Below are 19196 nucleotides of genomic sequence, written 5' to 3' on the forward strand. Positions count from 1 at the left end.
GCTGCACGGATGAGACTGTGGAGCTCGAGATCTGGCAGATTTTGGGATTCAGACTTTCGTGATCTTTGAGGCTTGGTTTTTGTCTGAAATGCGTCCGGCCGAAATCATGATTTTGCGCAACGCGAAATCCGCCCCGCAACAATTTGGCGCCCAAAGAGCCTCAGAGCTCACTTCGTTCGCGTTCAATACATAAAAGTGCACATTGAATGGCGGAAGACTACAGTAGAACATATGTATAATATAGGCTGCGGGACATTCAGCCATGGCGGATGCTGGAGCAGCAGGCTGCGGGACGGAGAACGGTTCATCATCAAGCTCACTGATACCTTTGCCCGTACAGGACCGGTACGCTGCTAGTATTGTCGTCGTCCTCAAGGAGACCACTGCGTCTCCGAACCAGTTTATACTTCGGTACCAGAGCTATCTGAGGGCGCAAGGAGCATCTCTGCTTGCGCGGGTAGTGATCACTCAGAAGAATGAACGCGTGAACTTGGCTGCCCCAGTTTAGTTGTCAAATACCTGGTCGGGCGGATTGCTAGGTAGCTGCGGGTCGTGAATAGACCCTAGCGGGTTCATCTCTAGTTGGTCGGAAGCCGCAGCCTGATCAGCCTCGAGCAGTTCAGCGAGACCGGCCGGCATATGTGGGCGGAGTGGTTGACATGGGCATGATGCATCCGGCAAGCTTAATAAGGGACTCGAAATTATGTGCCAAAGGTGTTGCGTAGAGGTAGAATTGTAATCTGATTGGTGGGCCGATAACACTCGAGCTCGAGGGGCGATGAAGGAGGCAAGGAGAATATTGCCAGATTCTCAGATGCGGAGTATCTTGAGACTTGTATGACATGGTCAGACAAAAACTAACGCTGAACGATCAGATTCCCGAATGACCGAAATCGCGCCCGCGTGACGTTCAATATCTCCCAGATACTGTCACTACAGAATTAGTCGATCGCTTTTCTGCCGGCTCCCAAACCAGAAAATTCTTGCGGAGTCACGACGAATTGTGGCTTCACAATGGAGTCAGGCGAACTCACGCTCACACCACTACTTCCTCCTCGCTCGCTACCCTCCCGTACGCTCTTTATCAATTCTCAACATGGCCAACGGAAGCGAAGGCAATGGCTACGCCATGCAGGCTGAATCACAGCCGGCACCCCTCGACGCGCGTCTGCTACTCTCTTCGTACTCGACATTCTATCCACTAACGCGTTTCTTGCAGGCCTCTAAACTGAAAGTTACCCTCAGCGAGACATTGAAGCCTATGCCGCCTCTGGATGACCTGGCGTTTGGCAAGGTGCGTCCGCTGCTAGACCCTCAGGAACTGCAGCTGAGAGTTTGAATAGCATATGTCCGACCATATGATGGTCTCAACGTATCACCCAGTGACTGGCTGGACAGACCCCGAGATCAAGCCCTATGGACCCTTCGTTCTCGACCCTGTCTGTTCGTGCTTCCAATATTCCACGAACTTGTTCGAGGGTATGAAGGTGCGTCTTCTTCGTATGCTTTCTACCTTTCGCCGCAACCAAACCATTCGCAGGCATACATTGGCCCCGATGGCAAAGCCCGTCTTTTCCGCCCGGATATGAACATGACTCGAATGCGGCGTTCACGTGATCGTGTCGCACTACCTAGCTTCGATACGGACGAGTTGCTCAAGATCATAAAGAAACTCGTCCAGATTGAGCGGCGTTGGTTCCCCAATGCTCCAGACCACACCCTGTACGTTCGCCCCACGATCATCGGTACCAGGCCTTGTAAGTCACCGCGTCATTGCGCTTCTTTTGACGTCTCATGACTGACCTCATGATCTGCATAGCGCTCGGTGTTGCGGCATCGGACCACGCCCTCCTGTACGTGGTATGTGGCCCGACGGGTCCTTTCTTCCGTGTGTCCCGTATGCTGTCTTTGATGGCAGTATCGGAGCACGTTCGGTCATGGCCAGGCGGCACGGGTGGTTACAAGCTCGCTGGAAACTACGCTCCAACCTTTATGCCTCAGGCGGAGGCAGCGAAGCGGGGGTACGACCAGGTCCTCTGGCTCATCGGTGACAAGATCACGGAGGCCGGTGCCATGAACTTCTTCATTGTGCTGAAGCGTGACGATGACGGTGAGTCGTCTCCTAGAAGGCTCGATCAAAGAGCAGTAGGCTTATCAAACATGCCAGACCTTGATGTCTACACACCACCAGACGACGGCACTATTCTCCCTGGTGTTACCCGTGATTCCGTTATCCGCCTCTTGCAGGCGCACGGCACATCGACAACGATTGAGGGCATCCCGCAGACGGTTCATGTGGAGGAACGCCCTGTGACACTTTCGGAAGTTGCACAGTGGTCGGCGGATGGCCGTCTCCTCGAGGTTTTCACTGTCGGCACAGCTGTTATTGTCGCTTCCGTCGGTCGCATTGGTGTCGAGGGCAAGGATGACATCGAACTGCCTAAACATGATATCCAGATGGGTCCGGTTGCACGCGCTATACACAAAAAGATGACCAACATACAGTGGGGCCGCGAGGAGTTCGAGGGCTGGTCTGTCGCCTGCGAGTAAGCACCCGCTGACATGGAACAATGCTGGCTGCATTCGTCCTGCACCCGATAGGGATCGCTGTTGTTATGTTTAGATCGTGCATATATCGTGAATGTATGAATATATACCATTAGATGATGAATTATCAGTATCGAAACGGCTAGGAGCGCTGCAGTTCGCTCGTCACCGTACTGCGTGGCGGGCGGTGTTTCTTTGTTGATGTTTGTGGCGTCCCAGGCCGTAATTGATCGACGCTTTCCGCCCTTGCCTTTGCACTGTCAGCGACCTTGGTGGCAGACATCATGGTGCCTTCAGCTGTAAAAGCATGGTATCCTCTGCAACTGGCGGATCTCGACCGTTTGATACAAGCGCGTCCTGCATGCGCTGGTGCACTGTGCACATCTGGAGACACCTTCAAATCGTCACGACGGCGCAACGCACCAGCGCGAGACTGTCTCGCAGCGGACCCGCCTCTTTGTGAGGACGTACACCTTGCAGTCGTCTTCTCTCACCTCCCCGGACCCATTCATGTCCGTGCAAAATATTTTTTGTGAGCGCTTGCAGTCCAGTCGTTTGTTTGCCAGCTTTGTCACTGCTTATCGCTCTAGCAGACATTCTTCGCCTCCAGCCCGCTATTTCCCTCAACGACGCAAGATAGCACTGCTAAGAAGACGGGGAACGATGGGCGGGTTAGATGGGTTTGTATCCTGATCCACCGCTGAGTCGAGCACACGCCCGCTCGGCCAACAGCTGTGTACCTACCATGATTAATATCTCGCTCCGTACGTACACTGATGAACAGTCAACGTTCAACGTTCAACCTCAGCTCGACTCAATGTATTCACCAGCATCTCATGTTCACAATCTTGTTCCGTGAGCCGTATGCACTTCTCCAATATCACGTACCCCTGCCCGTGTTCTGCTAGGCCTATGTCATTCATCTGTCCAGTTTGGCCCCGTTTAAACTTGCCACGAACGTTAACGCTCCATCTCGGCGAGGCCTTCCCAGCTGGTTTCATGAATTGCTACTCAGGGTCTAGCACTAAGATGGAGCCGGTTCAACTACGGTTTGTATAAGCTTCGGCGCCTTGCTGTTTACCACTGTGCCTCGTTCCGTTTCTAGTGGTAAGCCTGCTATCGTTATGTAGGGTTCTACTTCTAGAACAACCGGGCTAACTGCACGCAGCAACCACACCATCGTGTTCATCATCATCACAGAGGCTGAGCGGCACATTTCCCATATTTCTAAGTTCGCCTAGCCATCCCAATACCCGCTGTTCCTTGTGGAGCAATGCATCCGTGGCTTCCTGCACCTTTCTGGGAATGCTTGGGGCAGTGAGCGGCGCGCGGCGTTCCGTGACGTTCCATCGCCAGGTCATACCGGAGGCAAGTGCAGCCCGGTTAACTGGGTCACTTCGCTCATCATCACGCAGGCATCCGACTCGGTACGGCCCGTGCAGGACCAGGCTGCCCCATCTGGCGAGTAGCTGGAACAGTGTACGAACGAGGATGTGGCTGCCCCGCCTGACGTCTGCAGCCCACTAGTCGTGTCTCATCTCTCGCACTACGCCCGGTGTGGCCGTGCCATATCCGAGGACGGCAGGACTCCGCCTCCTGCGGCGGCGGCGGCTGAGACAGGACATGCGCATGTTGCGTGCCGGGTTGCGAGAGGCGGGACCTCCGTTTGTCCCTAATCGATTGTGTCAGCACGGAGTGCATCGTGGAGCACTGATTTTGTTTGGCCAGAGAGCCGGTAAGGACACTCAACCTGTGAACCGGGGCAGGTAACCTCGCATCACTGTTTGCACCCGCGCGGCGCATGCATCAAACACCGCGATACGTGGAAATCGCCCCACGAAATTGGTAGCACTGCCGGCGGAGTCATCGAAGCGCGGTCGTTTCTGGGCTGCTCGCTGGTGCTGTGTGCGCAATGCGTGTAACAACGCCCGCCCGCTTATCTGGTCGCAAAGATTGTTCACCAACAAAACCGCAAGCAAAGCGAGACAAAACCCGCCGTTCCTGCCACCCGGAGATCGAGTCTCGGGCTGGACCAGTGTTAGCGGAGCGAGCACTACTGACCGACGTTTGCCAATAACACCGGCCAAGCCGCGGCGTCATTACGTCGGGCGACAAGAAAAAATACTGGACACAATTACCGGAGTTAGTAAGTACGAGACACGGAGGCGTATGGACCCACCTTGTGGGCGATCCCTCCCGCGCCGCGCCCGGAAGTCACTCGCTAGGCGGAGCACTAAAAGGCAGGGGCTGATAATCTGATGCCCTGCTCGTGTCGGTGCACTGACAAAAGACAAAGATCTGAATCTCAACACCCGGGTGGCGTCAGAGTTAGAGATTCCAGATCTGTACATCACAGCAGTCGAGAGGACGCGCCCTGCCCGCAGCGGGCAAGTGTTGTGGACAGACTCAACGCATATTTTGGGATGGCAGGCACACTGTTCTCCCAGCAGACTTGTCCAGAAGTGGTGTCGGACGCACATGCATTGGAGAGACTTTGCGCAGTAACCATTCATGCACGTTAGTGGTGTGCGCTGCCTCATTAAGGTGAGTCGTTATGTTACAAACACGGGGTTCCTTCGGGACCATTACCCTTATTACAACCTTGACATTAGAAGGCCGGTCGCCGCTTTCGTAATAAAAATCTGATCTGATACGTGTTACCGCCTGCAAATTATTAACTGTGACCAATTTTGCTACCATTGTGCGGGGTCCGCGGAATGGACTGGGTAGGAGCCCAGGCAAGTTCGGTGCTGCGTGGGGTTAGGGGTCCAACGGTGACACCATCTTGCGCCTGCGGTTGACCGACAGCCGTAGGCGGGTCTGGTATTGCTGGCGTGCTGTAACCTGTCTCAACCGTGATCATGCAAATAGCGCCCCCGACGTTCTCTGATGGATGGCTGGGCTCGCTATATGTCCGTGGCTACCTGCCACCGCCTAACACGGGATGCTGAGCTAATTAAATGAAGTTTGTGTTGCAGAGCCCGCTCCGCGCTGGCGGACCAATTTCAGGTCCCTAGCACAAAACGGGATTAGGCACAAAACATCTGAGATTGATCGTCCAAAACAAGCAAAGCTCTCGGCACAACAATGCATGCAAGTTACCGAACCAACTGCATGCTCAAGCGCCGAGCACGCGCGAACACGCGCACGCACACGGAGGATGTATAGCGGGGCCATGAACCGTACGATGTTTGGCGTCGGCAGCAAGCTGACAGCAGCTGTGCCGGTGTTCACTTCTGGCAAGCGGTCGGGGCATGTTGGCGAGGCCGACGCTTTACGGTATGGTCGAACGGAATGGCCTTACGTGTGCCCCAATACTGGCAGCATCGTTCGTCAGGGTAGTCGGCCGGCGAGCTCACGCAACGTAGAGTGGCCGAACGGTTAGCGTCGGACGATCTGGGACGGCCGCCACCTATTGTGCTTAGCCTTGGGAGGGTGCATGCGATACGTGGGGGACCCTCGTTGCGCGTCTGACGGATATAGACACAAGGTTGTAACTTGCGTGGAGTGAGCTGGTGTTACCGCTCGTCATCGTCAGACACATGGTAATGGACATGTCGACAGTTGGGCTGCATGCAGGTCCAGTTCGTCTTGTGTCTGCTGACGGACGGACATCTGCGCGCTGGCGTGAGTTGCGAGCTGCCGGACAAACACAAGGAACGCCGTGCATGCTCCGAAATGGGGTTGATAGAATTCGTAGCTAGGGCATTGCAACTGGCTCACTTACAGCTGAAGAACTGTCGTGAATGTCTTCTGTGAAGGCTTCCCGCTGTTACAACAGCAATGCATCGCACAAAGCGTGTACGTACACCATCCATAGAAATGATAGGAACTCGCGCCCGGAGACGGAGATGGAGTTCGCAGGGTAGATGAAGCATTGCCTAACACAAGAATGGAGACGACGTGCACAAAGGGATGAACACACATCTTTGGAGTGGGCGCACGTCGAACCGCACTCGAAGACACCCTGAATGTTCTGCCAGTGGAAGGTCAACGACAAAATGGGCAGGGTGTCTCCGTCCGCGATGGGATCTGGTAAGCAGCGGGGCGAGATGTCGGCTGGGGAAATGGGTGCGCTCCTGCCGCGGGTGTGTGTCATCGCACAAGGGCCGCGAGCAGAGGATAGCGTGGCGGATCCGGACCAAAGGCGAGTCAGAGAGCCGGATGAACTGCATAAGGCGTTTGTTCCCGCGGTATCAAGAGGGCGGTTAAAACTTGTTAGAGCGTACCGCAAATAAAGAACGGGGCGACGCTGCGCCGCGGTGAGAGATGGGGGAGAACGCCACAGCGTGAGCACATGTCGATGAGGAGGTGATTGAATTCTGGAAAGGCGTCCGGCGAGAGAACAGAAGACAAGTAAGTGGGAGCTGGTTGAACACAGGAAGGGTGGGCTTTGTTGGCAGGCTGCGGGCGAGAACGTACGTTGACGGTCTGCCAATTAGGACGGAAGATACGGGCAAAAGATGGAAATGTGGTTACGGACAAAACACTATTGACCGCGGAGGTACCGGAAGATTGCCACACGCAGCAGGGGGCGAGTCGCCCAAATGAGGCAGGGTCAGACAGGGTCTGCCGGGGCTGCTTTGGTCGCGCAGCATCGCATTTGTTGCACAATCCGCGGGACAGGACCCGGCGCGCCCGACGGCACGGCGACTGAGACCGTGGGCAGTTGCCGTAAAGGGGGCGTGCGAGAGCTGCACGTGAGGGAATGTGTCCATTCTGGGCCAAACTAGAGGAAAGGTACAGTGGGGAATCCCCATCACCGAAAAATTGATCGGTGTCGGCGGAGGATGGGGCCGAGAGAAAAACGAAAAAAGCGGACTGGAAATGGGAGCAAGACAAGGTTCTGGGCAGCTGAGATCATCAGGGGGACTGGGATCTGCGAAAGGAGAGGCGTTGGCGGTAGATTCGGATGAAATTGATGCAGGATTGATCGCTCGAGAAAAATAAGCGAAAAAGGGTGGGCCATCTCGGGTTGAGCGCTGTGGCCGGATGGAATCTACGCTTTCGAATCGTCCTTGCGCTTACGAGCCAGTTTCGATGTCCCAGCGACACCGAACTCAGGCAACCTTCTCCTTGTCCCGCGTCCCCTGTTCGTTTCTAGCCGAGAATTTCACCATATTCACAATTTTCCGCTCCCGAGCCCGAACTCCCCTGCCATGATCATCTTCCCGTCCGTTTCTCTTTAAACCACTCCGCCACTTAAATGTTACCGCCCTTTCCTCTCGTTTGAAGTCCCTCCCGTACGCTACCTGGCCGCCATGGCTCTCTATACTCCTCCGTCCATGCCTCCGACTCCTTCACGTCTTCTCATGTCTACTCATTCACGACCGGTGCCTGTCGAGCTCGCGCACACCTGGTCCGCCTGGCGGCCACCCAAGGCGGAGCTGCCCCTGACACCGCCGCTCTCAGCACATCCTCACAGACGCGTCGTACAACCTCTTCCACAACAGCACACCACTCTGCCGCCGATTACGCAGTTGGACAGCCAGCTGTCGCGTATTTCGCCAAGTGAGTCGCGTTAAATTAGCGCGTTACATCTAAAAGCGCCAGTTTGAGCTCGCCTAACTTTGCGCCTTGCAGTAACACCACCGCAACTAGAGGATGCCTCGCAGTGGTACACGCATGCAGCCGCGTCTGTTAAGTTGCCACCGATGCGCACGGCTCCGAGCCCGCCGTCTCCTATGGAGCCCACCGTGGAAGTGTACGAGGAGCCACGCGCTCAAGTGTACTCGCCACCGCCAGAGCCAGTCGACTGGCTCACGAGGTCAACACATCGCTCATCGCATTTCCTCGCAGAGAAGATGTGCGAGATGGTTTGCTACCTGTGGTTCTCCACACTCTCCCGCGACGCGTCGCCGTCGAGTTCACGACAAACCTCGATACCCAAGCCATGTTCGGCTACCGCTTCGTTACAGCTGGCTGTCTCACCCGACTTCGTTCGGTTCATGCAAAAAGTTCTGGAAACAACACAAGTCAGCCAATCTGTCATCGTTCTCGCATTACACTACATCTATCGCCTAAAAATCCGTAATCGCCTCACGAACGGCCAGTCGGGCAGCGAGTACCGGGTCGCTATTGCAGCGCTCATGATGGCGAACAAGTTCCTTGACGAGTATGCACTGCTTTGCTTCGCTATCTTGTCCATCGCTGACCAGTTTTGCAGCAATACGTACACCAATAAGACTTGGTCCGAGGTCTCGGGGATAGATTTGGAGGAGATTAATCGCATGGAACGGGAGTTCCTGCTTGGCATTGACTTCGGGCTCTATGTAGACAAGACGACCTACATCTCGTGGCTCAACTTACTTCAGGGCCTTGTCATGGCGAAGGAGCGGGATTCGAGACAGTGGCGTCGCACGCCTCGCGTGCGTGCACACCCCCACTCAAGACCGCATCGACCCGCTGTACACCCTTCTCACACCGCACCGTCTCAGCGGGCACGGTCCTCTTCGCCAAGCCGACCCGTCTATACCCTATCCGTGCGCGAGAACCACTATGCAACTACCTCGGCGTCTGCCGAGTACCACACCCCGCCGCGTTCTAGCGCTAAGCGCTCGGCCACCGATGCCTTCTCGCCCACCCAAGCGTACTCACATCCAGCGAAGGCACCTAGGCGACCGACGAACCTCTCTCTTTCGATACCCCAGGAACGTCATCATGGTCATCTCTCTGCGAGCTCAATATCACCATCTGAGCCGCTTCAGCACTTCGCGAAGCTGTCCCTTGGTGCCTCGCCTGGCGGTGTTAAGCCTGGTTCCGCCAACCCAAGTCCTGCATGGTCTGCCAACGTTAAGCAGCCTGTTGCGCCCCAAACATTGGCGTCTGCGTATCGCGTGGACGGACAGCGCGCCTATACTGCTCCGCAGGTGAGCCATTGGAGTTTGTCTGCCGGATCGGACATGTAACTCATATATCTTCTAGAACTTGTACTTCTATTCTCTCGCCTGCTCCCCAACTGAGGAGGACAATCGTTCTAGGAAGGCGCGGCTGCGGTATCACCAGCCGCCGGTGGCCTCGGCAGACTATGGCTACGCAGTACAGCCATCTGTTCCTATGGTCGTGCAGTCTGCGTCAACCAGCCCGCAAGAAGTACATGGTCATCTCCGCGAGAACGTACCCACGCTTCCACACTTCTCGGAACTTGCATGGAACCGGCCCCGTGCACCTGCGCCTGCGGCCGAAACGGTCGCACAGCACTTCGGCCATCGTGCTCACCAGCACCAGCAGCACCAGCACCAGCAGCCGGCCCCCGTGCATCACCATGCGCCTGTCCAGAACGGCGTTGCCCCCGCACCATTCGCGAACGCAGGTCCACCTGGCGTTCAGTTTTATGTTACCGACATGCCACGGCACCTGTCGCCTCTGTATAATCGCCAACAAAATCGTCGACTGTAATTTACCCTCTGATTGATATTTTTATAATTTCGCATATCGTACATTCACCTCCAGACACTTTGACCGCACATATGTATTCTCATCACTCACGACATGTCAAGTCATTCCGTTCACCAGTGTACATGTCATATATTTTGGGCTCTTACCCGTAGTCATCCAGCCTTTTCCCTTTTTGCATTGTCGTCACATTCACCCGCTTCCTTTCGTCGCACGATCAACTTGCATACAACCACGCATCCATCACTTTCGCATCTCTCCAGTAGAAGGCATCATTACAACACTTGTATTCGTAAACCGATTATAGCTACAGAGTTGCATATAACACGCGAAACATGTATCCCCATGCAACCCTGCGAACCGAGTGGCAGTTCCCGTGCGGCGGCCGGGTATGGATCAGACATCCGACGTCGTCACCTTGACGGTCGTTCGATGCACTAACGGAGCACTTACGCGGCCTGGGTAAAGAACAGGTTTCGGCGGGAGCAACGCAGGTTCTTTCCCGTGCGATGACAGGTCCGCCCACCGTGTACACGCTTCAGCATCGGCCGGACAAACCTCTGAGCACTGGTTTGGGTGCGAACAGACGGAAACTTCGAGACCACCGGGGAGACAATTGATAGCTATCGTATTTCCGGATCGCACTCACCCCACCGTCATCCACTCATCATCTCAGGACGAAAGAGGGGGCTCCCTCAGCCTCACTCATCCACATGCACAGCATCCGAGGCCCACGCTCTGGGCCAATCGCCACCCGCCCGCAGGCGAAATCTTCGCAGAAAAAACAGGTGTGGATATGGAGATGCGGTGCTCCTGAGCAGCTGCCGCGCGGTTGCGACCATTTGGGCCGATGACGAGAAGCGTGCGGCCCTTTGCGGCGTCTCCTAATGGTTGCGCGTGGAACTGCATTGCGTTGCTCTTGGGCGCGCCCCGAAGGCGAGTGTGGACAGCATTCGAGAAGATTCGTCGGCACATGAGGGAGACCCCTACAGCGAGCGGACGGAGCGTTGTGCTCTCGGCATGGCGGAGTTGCGCAGCTCACGGCTGCTAAGTCGCCGTGAAATAAATTGGGGCTGGGACAGTCTTACAGGTGCGTGCACCGCACAGACGTCAACAAAAGCGAGCCCGACAGGCAACGTTACAGGGGTGCGGAAACCGTCTCAGTGCGCAGGGGCGGCCGGAGCCTCGCCAATGACCTTTTTCCATCGCTATCGGCACTATTCCAGATGAAAGCGCGTGTGGGGGCGGGCAGAATCGGAGGCACTGCGCATGCGAAACTCGGACAGCGCGACAGGAGCATAGCCACCTCCGACGGAAATGCGCCCCGCCACCCACGCGTGTCCCAAGGCTTTGGGTTGTGCCCATAAAGCTTTCTGGCAGGTGGCAACTCTACACTTTGCAGGACAGAGAACCAGCACTGGAGGGCGCGCGCAGATAGCGTGCTCTGGGCTTCCATGGGGCTCCTTCGCACTTCGCTGCGGGCAACGTCAGCCCTCGGGTGGAGCTTGCAACTCCGCAACTCAAATGGCTCTGCCCGCCACCGCGCCCACAAGTACGGCATACGAGCGGCGTGCGGCAGGGAAGAGTGCCGCATTGGTACCTTGCTTGTATCCGGATGCGAGCGGTGATTGTCAGGGACAAGCTCGTTCGGGCGGCTTCTCACATTCGGTAGGATGGAACGTGTACATGTGCGATGCAGATGAAGATTATGGTTTGCTGTTTCGGACCTGGTGGGTAAGACAGGGTCGAGAAGGTAGGTCTGCAATATATGCACTGCACCATACGTCCGTTCCGTACTCAGATGACTGGTGGCTCATGCGGCCGGCTCTGCTCCTGAAGGCTGCTCGGCCGACTCTGTCTTAGCGAGCTGTGCCTGCTCCATGCGCAGCCTTGCGAGATTGGATGTCATGAATAATTGGGTGAACTGATAGCCAACAAGGATTCCGGTTACTGGAACGCGAGATGTCAGCAACCAGATGACCATAGTGTTACGCGATAATTGTAGCAATGAGTGGGTCAGGCGGCTCGCAACTGAGCTAAACGGAATACATACCAACGCCGCAGAGGATCGTCTTGTTCCGGTCGAGCTTGTAAAAACGTTGCCCGATCAAAGCTGTAAGTGAGCGGGGACATCGTCAGAACTGTCCCATATGCCACCAATTCCCAGTGTAGTCCACATTCGTGCACAAATATACTGACCTCCGACCAAGCCTGAAGATAACCCCGCAAAGATGCCGTCCTGCTTGGCCTCCTAGGTTCGAGAAGAACGGACGTTGAGATGTGTATTATTTCCGCCATTGAAATCTGATAGAACCAGTACTGACTCTTGTGACTCTCGCAACCACATCGACGGGTAGTTGTGCTGTATGTGTGGGCTGCGATTCTTGTGCGGATGTCATGCTTGCGTGAACTCTCGGAGAACGAGGGCTGTGACATCTCCGCACGCGGAATCACAACCTGGTCACGAAGTCATCAAAAATGGCTTATGGTCACGCCTCTATGACGATTCGCGTATAGTCACTAGTCACAGCATTAACCCCTATTCTAGTTCTTCCGTTTCTTCCGCGACGTCCATCGTCCGCGTCGGCAAACATGTCCGCTCGCAAGCGCAAGGTCGCGGCGATTCAGCCGATATTTCAGGAGATTCGGGGTGAGTTCGGCACAAAGAGACAAGCACCGAGGTCCCCTCAATAGCTTGTGTGTTTAGACCTTCTCGTCATTATCAAACCGCGCCTCGGCGAGTCCAAGCGCTCCTCCTGGTCGTTCCTCGTCCCAGACTTAGACGAGGTTGCTACGCGGGCTGAAGCTATTTTGCAGCAACGTCCAAAAGCAAACAAAGACTGGCAGGATGTTGCAGATGCTCTTGACAGGGAGGGTACGCGTCTGGTCGGCGGAAGCAATCCCGAGCCCTGACTATATGCGGTCTGAATGCAGGCGTGTATCTCTGGAACGCGGCCAGTAGTATCAAGGGTACCGAGAACAACGGCGGTCCAGAAGTTGTGGCGGCATGTATGCACTGTCGTCCTGCAAAAACTTACGAGCTTGAGCGCTGACACGTCTCCGACCTGAGTACGGATGGCAGGGTTTCGTCTTATCGAGGCAGGACTCGAGCAGCACCAGCCATTTGAAGGTCAGTCTTCTGTTTGTACCTAATGATTGAAGGCATTGTTATTCAATAGATGAACGAATGTAGGACTCGTGCATGTATTACGTCTGGCGAGTAAAGCGGGTACTAGCCTATCCGGTGAGTAAAGTACATCCCCGTCCTCCGTCCTCCACCCCGTACTGATCGCTTAATTTCCGTGGTTAGAGGTCGGTCGGCACGATGTAGCCGCGAGCATCCTGGCATGTGCAGCTAAGGTTCCTGGATATCCGTTAGGAGTACCGAGTAAGCTTCTGATGCTTTTTCTCTCCCATAACAGTACGAAGAACAGCTTCGAGCGTCGGATGACGCAGAACCTTCCCATCAACAAACAAGGGCGCAGGCCGTTGTTTGTTATTATTCCAGTCGTATGGAGGCAGTAAGTCCTGGTGCCGGGATGCCGCACGTGCACCCATACGCGTGCGTTGATCATTACGATAATAGGCATGGAGGGAAGGTAACGATGGCGTGGCGGAGTTCATGCTGCAGAAGGTTACAGGTTAGTGCGGTGCGCCCACACGCCATTCTTCGATCGCTCAGTGGACACAGAAAACGATCAGCGCTTGCGTCTCTTGCCCCTTCAAGACGTAAGCGAGGATGGGCATCACTGTTATGAGTTACTGAACATCTCCGCAGCGGGTGGCTCTGGCAGCTAAACTTCTGGAAGTCGGGAGGTCTATTCTGAAAACTGTCCGAGATGGCCCTGGCGACGCTGGACAGCTGACGCTGGGACAAAGCGCTCTGAAGTGGATGCAAAAAGCATTCTCCACCATTGAGTTGTCGGACGACGCATCAATTGCCGGGCTAGTCGATCTTAAGGTATCGTGTGCGTTTCACGCTCAGCGCACCTCGCTAAATAGGGTTTGCATTCAAAGCGGTCTATTCTACGAAGTCTGGGTAAGCGAACGTTAGGGCGACTAAACCATTTCTCCTCATCCATATGCTCGCAGCGCGGGCATATTATTTATCTTCATCTCACGATACTGACAATCTGGACCGGGCTGAGGCAGCCCTGAACGAACTGATCGACACTCTGGACTCCGCTACAGACCGGGTGCGCTGCACGACTGTTCTGGGATTTGTACCAGACTCGTTCTCACCCCTTGCCTATCCAGGACAGACCAGAGCACCAACAGCTTCGTTGGATGCGGATAGCTGTTCTGAAGCGGCGGAAGGCTGCGGAACCACAATTACTTGACGGTCAGTCTTCTTTCGTATGCTGTGCTTTCATCGATTGTTTGGATTCACACGCCATCCAGCGTTCAAATCCATTATCGATCACATGAGCTATTCTGACAGTAACGTTACGGAGTGCGTCTTTTGTGACAACGCTTTTTAGCTCGGCCGGTGTCGGGCTGACCGGATCTCCTTCGCAGCATCTTACAGGAGTTGAGAACGCTAGCCCAATATCAGTACGTGAACAACCCTATACTGATATTGCATCCATCACTGAACAAGCACTTGCTTAGTACGCTTGTTACCGCAGTTCATCAGCATGCGCTCCGGAAGGCAGTGGTTTTTGAGGGCAAGGGATATCTGCCTTGCGTGGATCGTCTGCTCTTGTCACTCTTGTTCCATTGTTCGAAAGACGAGAACCACCCCAGGGCGATGCAAGATGTCGAGGCGGCTCTCGCATGTACGTTCATGAGACCTCAGCTGCTCCACGCTTGCCGCATAACATCCGAACAGGCATCCACGACGCCGAGATCGTTCTCCCCAAAGTTCCCGCCACTGCCTGCCTGACGGTTCGCGTCACTGCCACTTCCCCTTGTCATCATAGGTTGACTGACCAGCGCAGCTATTGTGGCAATTCGGCGACCGGCACTACAATGCGAAGCGATGGTTGGCGGCCGCCGACTGGTTCCTCTGCGGTACCCACCCGGTGTTCGCCAGTATGGCCCGCCCGATCGATGCGAAGTGCTTTCGCAAAGCGGCCCTTTGTCATATCCAGCAACGAGAATACTCCAAGGCGTCTGCAATTCTCCGCCGGTGTCCGAACGACGGCGCCGCTACCCGTTACGTCGCTCTGCTTGCGGCAGTCCATCAAGGTACTGTGCGAACATCAGACGGCGCCCTGCCACGCAGCTGACCTTTTTCAGGGTCAGAGAACGAAGGTCCATTGCTTCAACTGACAGGCTGGCGCCCTTCTCATGGTACTTTGTCTAGCCATTCAAGCAGTACGAGGCATGGCCGAAGCACCAGATTTCGATCGGAAGATGCTTCTGCTGGCTACTCAGCTTGCCAACGAGTCGGATATGAAAACATTGCTACTCGCGGTGCTAGAAGCGTTACTTGATACCGTCCGAAAACAGGATGGGCACCAGTTGCATATGGAAGCGCTGACGCTGATCCGTTGTATCATTCGGCTCACGGTCAAGCTCATGGCGGAGCCCGGTGTGAGCAGGTGTGCACGGCACCAGTTGGCTGATCTCGTGTTTCGCTGATGGTCATATTTCCTGGCAAGCAACGGCTACATTCCCACCTTGATAGGACACTTCATCACCGGTGAGCCTGGCTCTCATACTATGCTCGGCGCCGACGTCACCATCTCATACCACCATCGACCAAAGGGAAGGCTCTGATCGAATCCCTCTCCAAGGCGCAACGTGCCGTTGCCGGTAAAGACATCTCGTGGCTGTGGAGAACAGCTTACAACTGCGCGGTAAAAGGCTGCGCTGATTGGGAGGGCGTGGAAGATGCCGTTACGAACTTATTCGATATCACGCGAGAAGTACATCCTCTCTTCCAACTACCTGCGAGCATAGCACATGCTGACGGATGTCCAGCTCCTCGAGATCTATTGTGCCTCTTCTGTCACCGACGTAGACACCGATCTCCACGTCTACGTCGCCAACGCTTCGTTTGCCGCGGTTGCAGGGAAAGGTATGATGTCCCACCATTACAGCACGCTCCACGTGGAGTATTGCATTTATCATTCGTGTAGTGTTTTTGCTACGTCGGCAACTCGATGTTGCCGGTGATGATCTGGTGCGTATGCCGAAATCTGCCCTGCTAGGGTTGTGGTCTTGGCTTACCCGAGCTCGGCAGAGTTTGGATGGTATGTTCCGCGCCATAAGCTCATGCAAGGCACGAATCCAGCAGCTGCTTGACGACAAATGTCTCATTGCCGACGAGGACGTGTTACGCGCGAAGTCTTTCATTCATATCCTCAGAGTGTTCCAGGCGGAAGTCTGCTGTCTAACAAAAGATTGGAGAAGTCTCTTGGACGTTATTCAAGTAAGAACCAGACCATCACCGCATTGCGAACGGAAAAATAACCTTGTACCTAGGACGCTGTCAGATCTGATGCCCTCGCCACGGATACGTTCGAAGCATTCGCGGACATGCTGGTGAAGCATCTGCTATATTTGGTATCCAATGTGTTCAGATACTCATCGCTACATTGTTACAGTGGGTGGAAAAGGATAGCCCCGTCGAAGGTATGTATTTGCCGCCATCTTTCCCTCCTAGTCCCTGGTTGACAGCGGAACTGAACATTCAGTACTCTTCGCCGCCCTAGAGGTAATGGAGCAGGACTTCGCGGCTACCTTGAGTTTAACTGATTACCCCTGTGTAGGCAATTCTTCACGCCAGCCTCGACCGTGCGTCGCTGTCCGTCGAAAAGTTCTCACGCTGGCTTCGTGCCATCTGCACGATACTCCTGTCCAGGAACTCCCCGACAGATAGAGCGAAGGCTCTGCGTTACGTTGAGCAGGCCGTCGCCGTCCTGGAAGAGCACTCGGACGATCTACGCGGTGAGAACGTCAGTGCCCCATTTAGCTCAATTGAGCGGACTGAGGACGGCTCAGAAAAGGTTTACCCAATGGACGAGCGGCAATGGCTCCTTGGAACTTCATACAACACGGGTATTGAATGTCTTCAGTACACTACTCATTCACGCCACGCATATCCCCTGCTAAACTTTGTTTGCAGCGTGTCCCTAGCGGATGAGGCGCGAAGATGGTTTGAAGCTTCCACGGTCATTTGCCGCTTTGTACCGGACGGCGAGGCACGTGCGATAAAGGTTAGGTGCATTGTCTTACGCAATGCATGCTGAGCTTCTGAGCCCGCATATCCCGCCAGATCTCCGAGACGTACACGGCCCTTCTTGCAAAGTTCCGCCCTGGCGCCGACAAGTCGACAGACTCCGATCTTTCATGAGAGCCCTGACAGGATGCTCCAGCGTTGGCGACTATGACTCCTGCCATGTTTTGCTTTCTTCCCTCCCTGGCTGTTCTCCCGCTCGCCTACTCTCGCTGACTATCGCCACTACCTGCCCTGGAAAACTGCACGTTGTGCGCTCGAACGTCATCGCTCTTGGTACTGAACTCTGGTCCTCTGCCATATCAGTCCTGTGTCGTCTATCTATGCGCCCGTGGTCTGCTGTTCATCGGAGTAATTCAAATTCCACGCTTTTGTGCAGCGTGAACATGCAGACACCTATGACATCGTTCGGCCTCGTGAACTAGGTCTGGAGCTTGCCAGGGTCCTCTTGTGCAGCTGTCGCTTTCTGGCGTGAAACACTAGCCAATATCGATAGCGCTGAGTGTCTGCTCGGCAATGTGTTCGCTACGTTGCTGGGAGCTATCGGGGTCTGTATGCATCCCGGGTCCCTGCCACCTGGGTCTAGAGTCTCGGTACTGCTTAGGGGCATGTGAGGTAGGGCCGGCTGACAGGGATGCAAACGGCAGTGGAAGTGGGTAATCTCAAGAATGGCCTTATGAAACGTAAAAGTGCGCCGCCTCGCCTTTCTACTTTGCTCCGACTATACCGCTCTGGCTGACCGATTAGACTGGCGCGTTGTGGGTCCGTTTTATATTACAGCGTTCCATGGTATTTGTATTTCATTGAATCGTTCCGTGGCATTGCTATGCGCTTGATTGTTTGTCGTCCGCGATGGGCAAGTGTATCTCTTGTGCAAGAACCATAGTAAGGCTAGTTCGCCGCAGGCTCAGAGTTGCGCCTCTGATCGTCACATTTGTTGGGACAGCGTCAAATCATCCATGTCCGCCCACATCGCACGCCTTAGCCGAACGCAGCTGTCCGGAACTGTCTGGAAAGCGCGTTCAATCGTCGGGCAGTGCCGCTCCTCTAGCCATCTTCATCTTGTTGACGAACCTTCGATGCTGAAGCCAACTATCAGTTGACTCGGTTGACAACACCACTGATACCCATGTATTCATGTACGAGTTCAACCCGGACCTACTGGCCGCCGTTTGCCCGCACCGCTTGCAGCAGTACAGCCTTGACTAGCCATGTCCAGATGTGGCCGAGAGCTGGTCGTGAATTGTGTCCTGCGCCCCTTCCTCGTCATCGTGTATGTCCTCCATCTGGCAATCAGAATCAGGCGAGCCACTCCGTTGTATAGTTGCTCGTTGCTCTCAAACGTCACTAGCGCCCAGGGCAAGATAGTGGCGAATGTTCGCTACTGCTCTTCGAGGCTCTGAACGTTAACAGGATCACACTCGCGCTCCGCTCTACTTGCAAAACTTGACAAATCTACTATCGCGCCGTGGGCGGTCTCTCCCCGTTGGGCGTTGGTCAACGCGCGTAGCTGCCCACTGGGGAATACTGGGTCTATTGTCTGACGCTTTCTAGTGTCGAATTCATCAGAGCTCAATGTGCCCTGTGTCCAGTCCTAGGGTTGGTGCAAACCGGGTTTTTTCCCCTCCGAATGTAAAGTGCTATGTGCAAACCGGGTCTTGTCGCCGTTATACGCCTCCTTGAGTTTCGGTGGGCACCCGAGTTCAGGAACGTAACCACTAGTCACGGTGGTGTCTCCACTGCTCAATGCTCTCCGTTCCCAATGACCCACCCTCATGTGCCCTCCCAAACCGCAGCCGCAACTCCTGACGATGGCAGCTGCCCTCCTCCACCGGCTCTCTTCCTTTGTTAGTTAGCGGGCTCTGCATTGCGTCTCCCGCCCAGCCGGGGCGTTGCGTCGGGCCCGGCTCAGGTGAGTAGCAATGAACTCGAAACGAGATATTTCACTGATCTTTTACGTCTTAGGACGAATGATGTTTAGAGGCTGTCGGTGCCCATGCGGATGTCGGTGAAGGAAGGCCGGGCAGTCGTCTAGTCAATAGTGCCGACCGACCTGAGGGTTCAGGTG

At 55.0% G+C, this 19196-nt stretch overlaps 4 protein-coding genes across 4 annotated transcripts; all 4 read left to right on the plus strand.

Annotated features, from left to right (window-relative positions):
• Nucleotides 1-1082: 1082 nt before the first annotated feature.
• PHACADRAFT_246709 (uncharacterized protein) lies at nucleotides 1083-2658 on the plus strand. Its single transcript, XM_007390046.1, has 6 exons — nucleotides 1083-1162; nucleotides 1220-1294; nucleotides 1344-1487; nucleotides 1541-1757; nucleotides 1820-2110; nucleotides 2168-2658. Exons 1-6 carry the CDS (start codon nucleotides 1097-1099, stop codon nucleotides 2548-2550), a joined length of 1176 nt encoding a protein of 391 aa, XP_007390108.1. The 5' UTR covers nucleotides 1083-1096; the 3' UTR covers nucleotides 2551-2658.
• A 5143-nt stretch (nucleotides 2659-7801) lies between these two features.
• On the plus strand, nucleotides 7802-10279 carry PHACADRAFT_246716 (uncharacterized protein). Its single transcript, XM_007390047.1, has 4 exons — nucleotides 7802-8058; nucleotides 8131-8662; nucleotides 8714-9416; nucleotides 9472-10279. The coding sequence occupies exons 1-4, from the start codon at nucleotides 7809-7811 to the stop codon at nucleotides 9943-9945; spliced, it is 1959 nt and encodes a 652-aa protein (XP_007390109.1). The 5' UTR covers nucleotides 7802-7808; the 3' UTR covers nucleotides 9946-10279.
• Nucleotides 10280-12512: 2233 nt separating this feature from the next.
• Nucleotides 12513-18024, plus strand: PHACADRAFT_203822 (uncharacterized protein). Its single transcript, XM_007390048.1, has 30 exons — nucleotides 12513-12592; nucleotides 12650-12817; nucleotides 12877-12951; nucleotides 13013-13072; nucleotides 13136-13186; nucleotides 13253-13302; nucleotides 13365-13463; nucleotides 13529-13583; nucleotides 13634-13671; nucleotides 13721-13903; nucleotides 13960-13981; nucleotides 14035-14138; nucleotides 14200-14284; nucleotides 14344-14395; nucleotides 14461-14496; nucleotides 14554-14720; nucleotides 14774-14829; nucleotides 14883-15132; nucleotides 15184-15198; nucleotides 15251-15488; nucleotides 15549-15589; nucleotides 15655-15815; nucleotides 15871-15967; nucleotides 16029-16072; nucleotides 16133-16321; nucleotides 16375-16434; nucleotides 16497-16524; nucleotides 16587-16606; nucleotides 16662-17108; nucleotides 17168-18024. Exons 1-30 carry the CDS (start codon nucleotides 12535-12537, stop codon nucleotides 17243-17245), a joined length of 3027 nt encoding a protein of 1008 aa, XP_007390110.1. The 5' UTR covers nucleotides 12513-12534; the 3' UTR covers nucleotides 17246-18024.
• Nucleotides 18025-18050: 26 nt separating this feature from the next.
• PHACADRAFT_246724 (uncharacterized protein) lies at nucleotides 18051-19062 on the plus strand. The gene has a single exon (XM_007390049.1). The coding sequence runs from the start codon at nucleotides 18340-18342 to the stop codon at nucleotides 18529-18531; it is 192 nt and encodes a 63-aa protein (XP_007390111.1). The 5' UTR covers nucleotides 18051-18339; the 3' UTR covers nucleotides 18532-19062.
• Nucleotides 19063-19196: the final 134 nt, after the last annotated feature.

The sequence above is a fragment of the Phanerochaete carnosa genome (genome assembly GCF_000300595.1).
Source record: "Phanerochaete carnosa HHB-10118-sp unplaced genomic scaffold PHACAscaffold_1, whole genome shotgun sequence".
NCBI lineage: Eukaryota > Fungi > Basidiomycota > Agaricomycetes > Polyporales > Phanerochaetaceae > Phanerochaete > Phanerochaete carnosa.

Excerpts from the sequence above, each read along its gene's own strand:
- PHACADRAFT_246709 (XM_007390046.1), top strand. The coding sequence starts at position 1,097 with ATGGCCAACGGAAGCGAAGGCAATGGCTACGCCATGCAGGCTGAATCA. Across the intron at positions 1,163-1,219 it reads CACAGCCGGCACCCCTCGAC|GCCTCTAAACTGAAAGTTAC; the intron begins GCGCGTCTGCTA and ends CGTTTCTTGCAG. Across the intron at positions 1,758-1,819 it reads GATCATCGGTACCAGGCCTT|CGCTCGGTGTTGCGGCATCG; the intron begins GTAAGTCACCGC and ends TGATCTGCATAG.
- PHACADRAFT_246716 (XM_007390047.1), top strand. The coding sequence starts at position 7,809 with ATGGCTCTCTATACTCCTCCGTCCATGCCTCCGACTCCTTCACGTCTT. Across the intron at positions 8,663-8,713 it reads GCGAACAAGTTCCTTGACGA|CAATACGTACACCAATAAGA; the intron begins GTATGCACTGCT and ends CCAGTTTTGCAG. Across the intron at positions 9,417-9,471 it reads GCGCCTATACTGCTCCGCAG|AACTTGTACTTCTATTCTCT; the intron begins GTGAGCCATTGG and ends TATATCTTCTAG.
- PHACADRAFT_203822 (XM_007390048.1), top strand. The coding sequence starts at position 12,535 with ATGTCCGCTCGCAAGCGCAAGGTCGCGGCGATTCAGCCGATATTTCAG. Across the intron at positions 14,497-14,553 it reads AGAACGCTAGCCCAATATCA|TACGCTTGTTACCGCAGTTC; the intron begins GTACGTGAACAA and ends GCACTTGCTTAG. Across the intron at positions 17,109-17,167 it reads GCGAGGCACGTGCGATAAAG|ATCTCCGAGACGTACACGGC; the intron begins GTTAGGTGCATT and ends ATATCCCGCCAG.
- PHACADRAFT_246724 (XM_007390049.1), top strand. The coding sequence starts at position 18,340 with ATGTCCAGATGTGGCCGAGAGCTGGTCGTGAATTGTGTCCTGCGCCCC.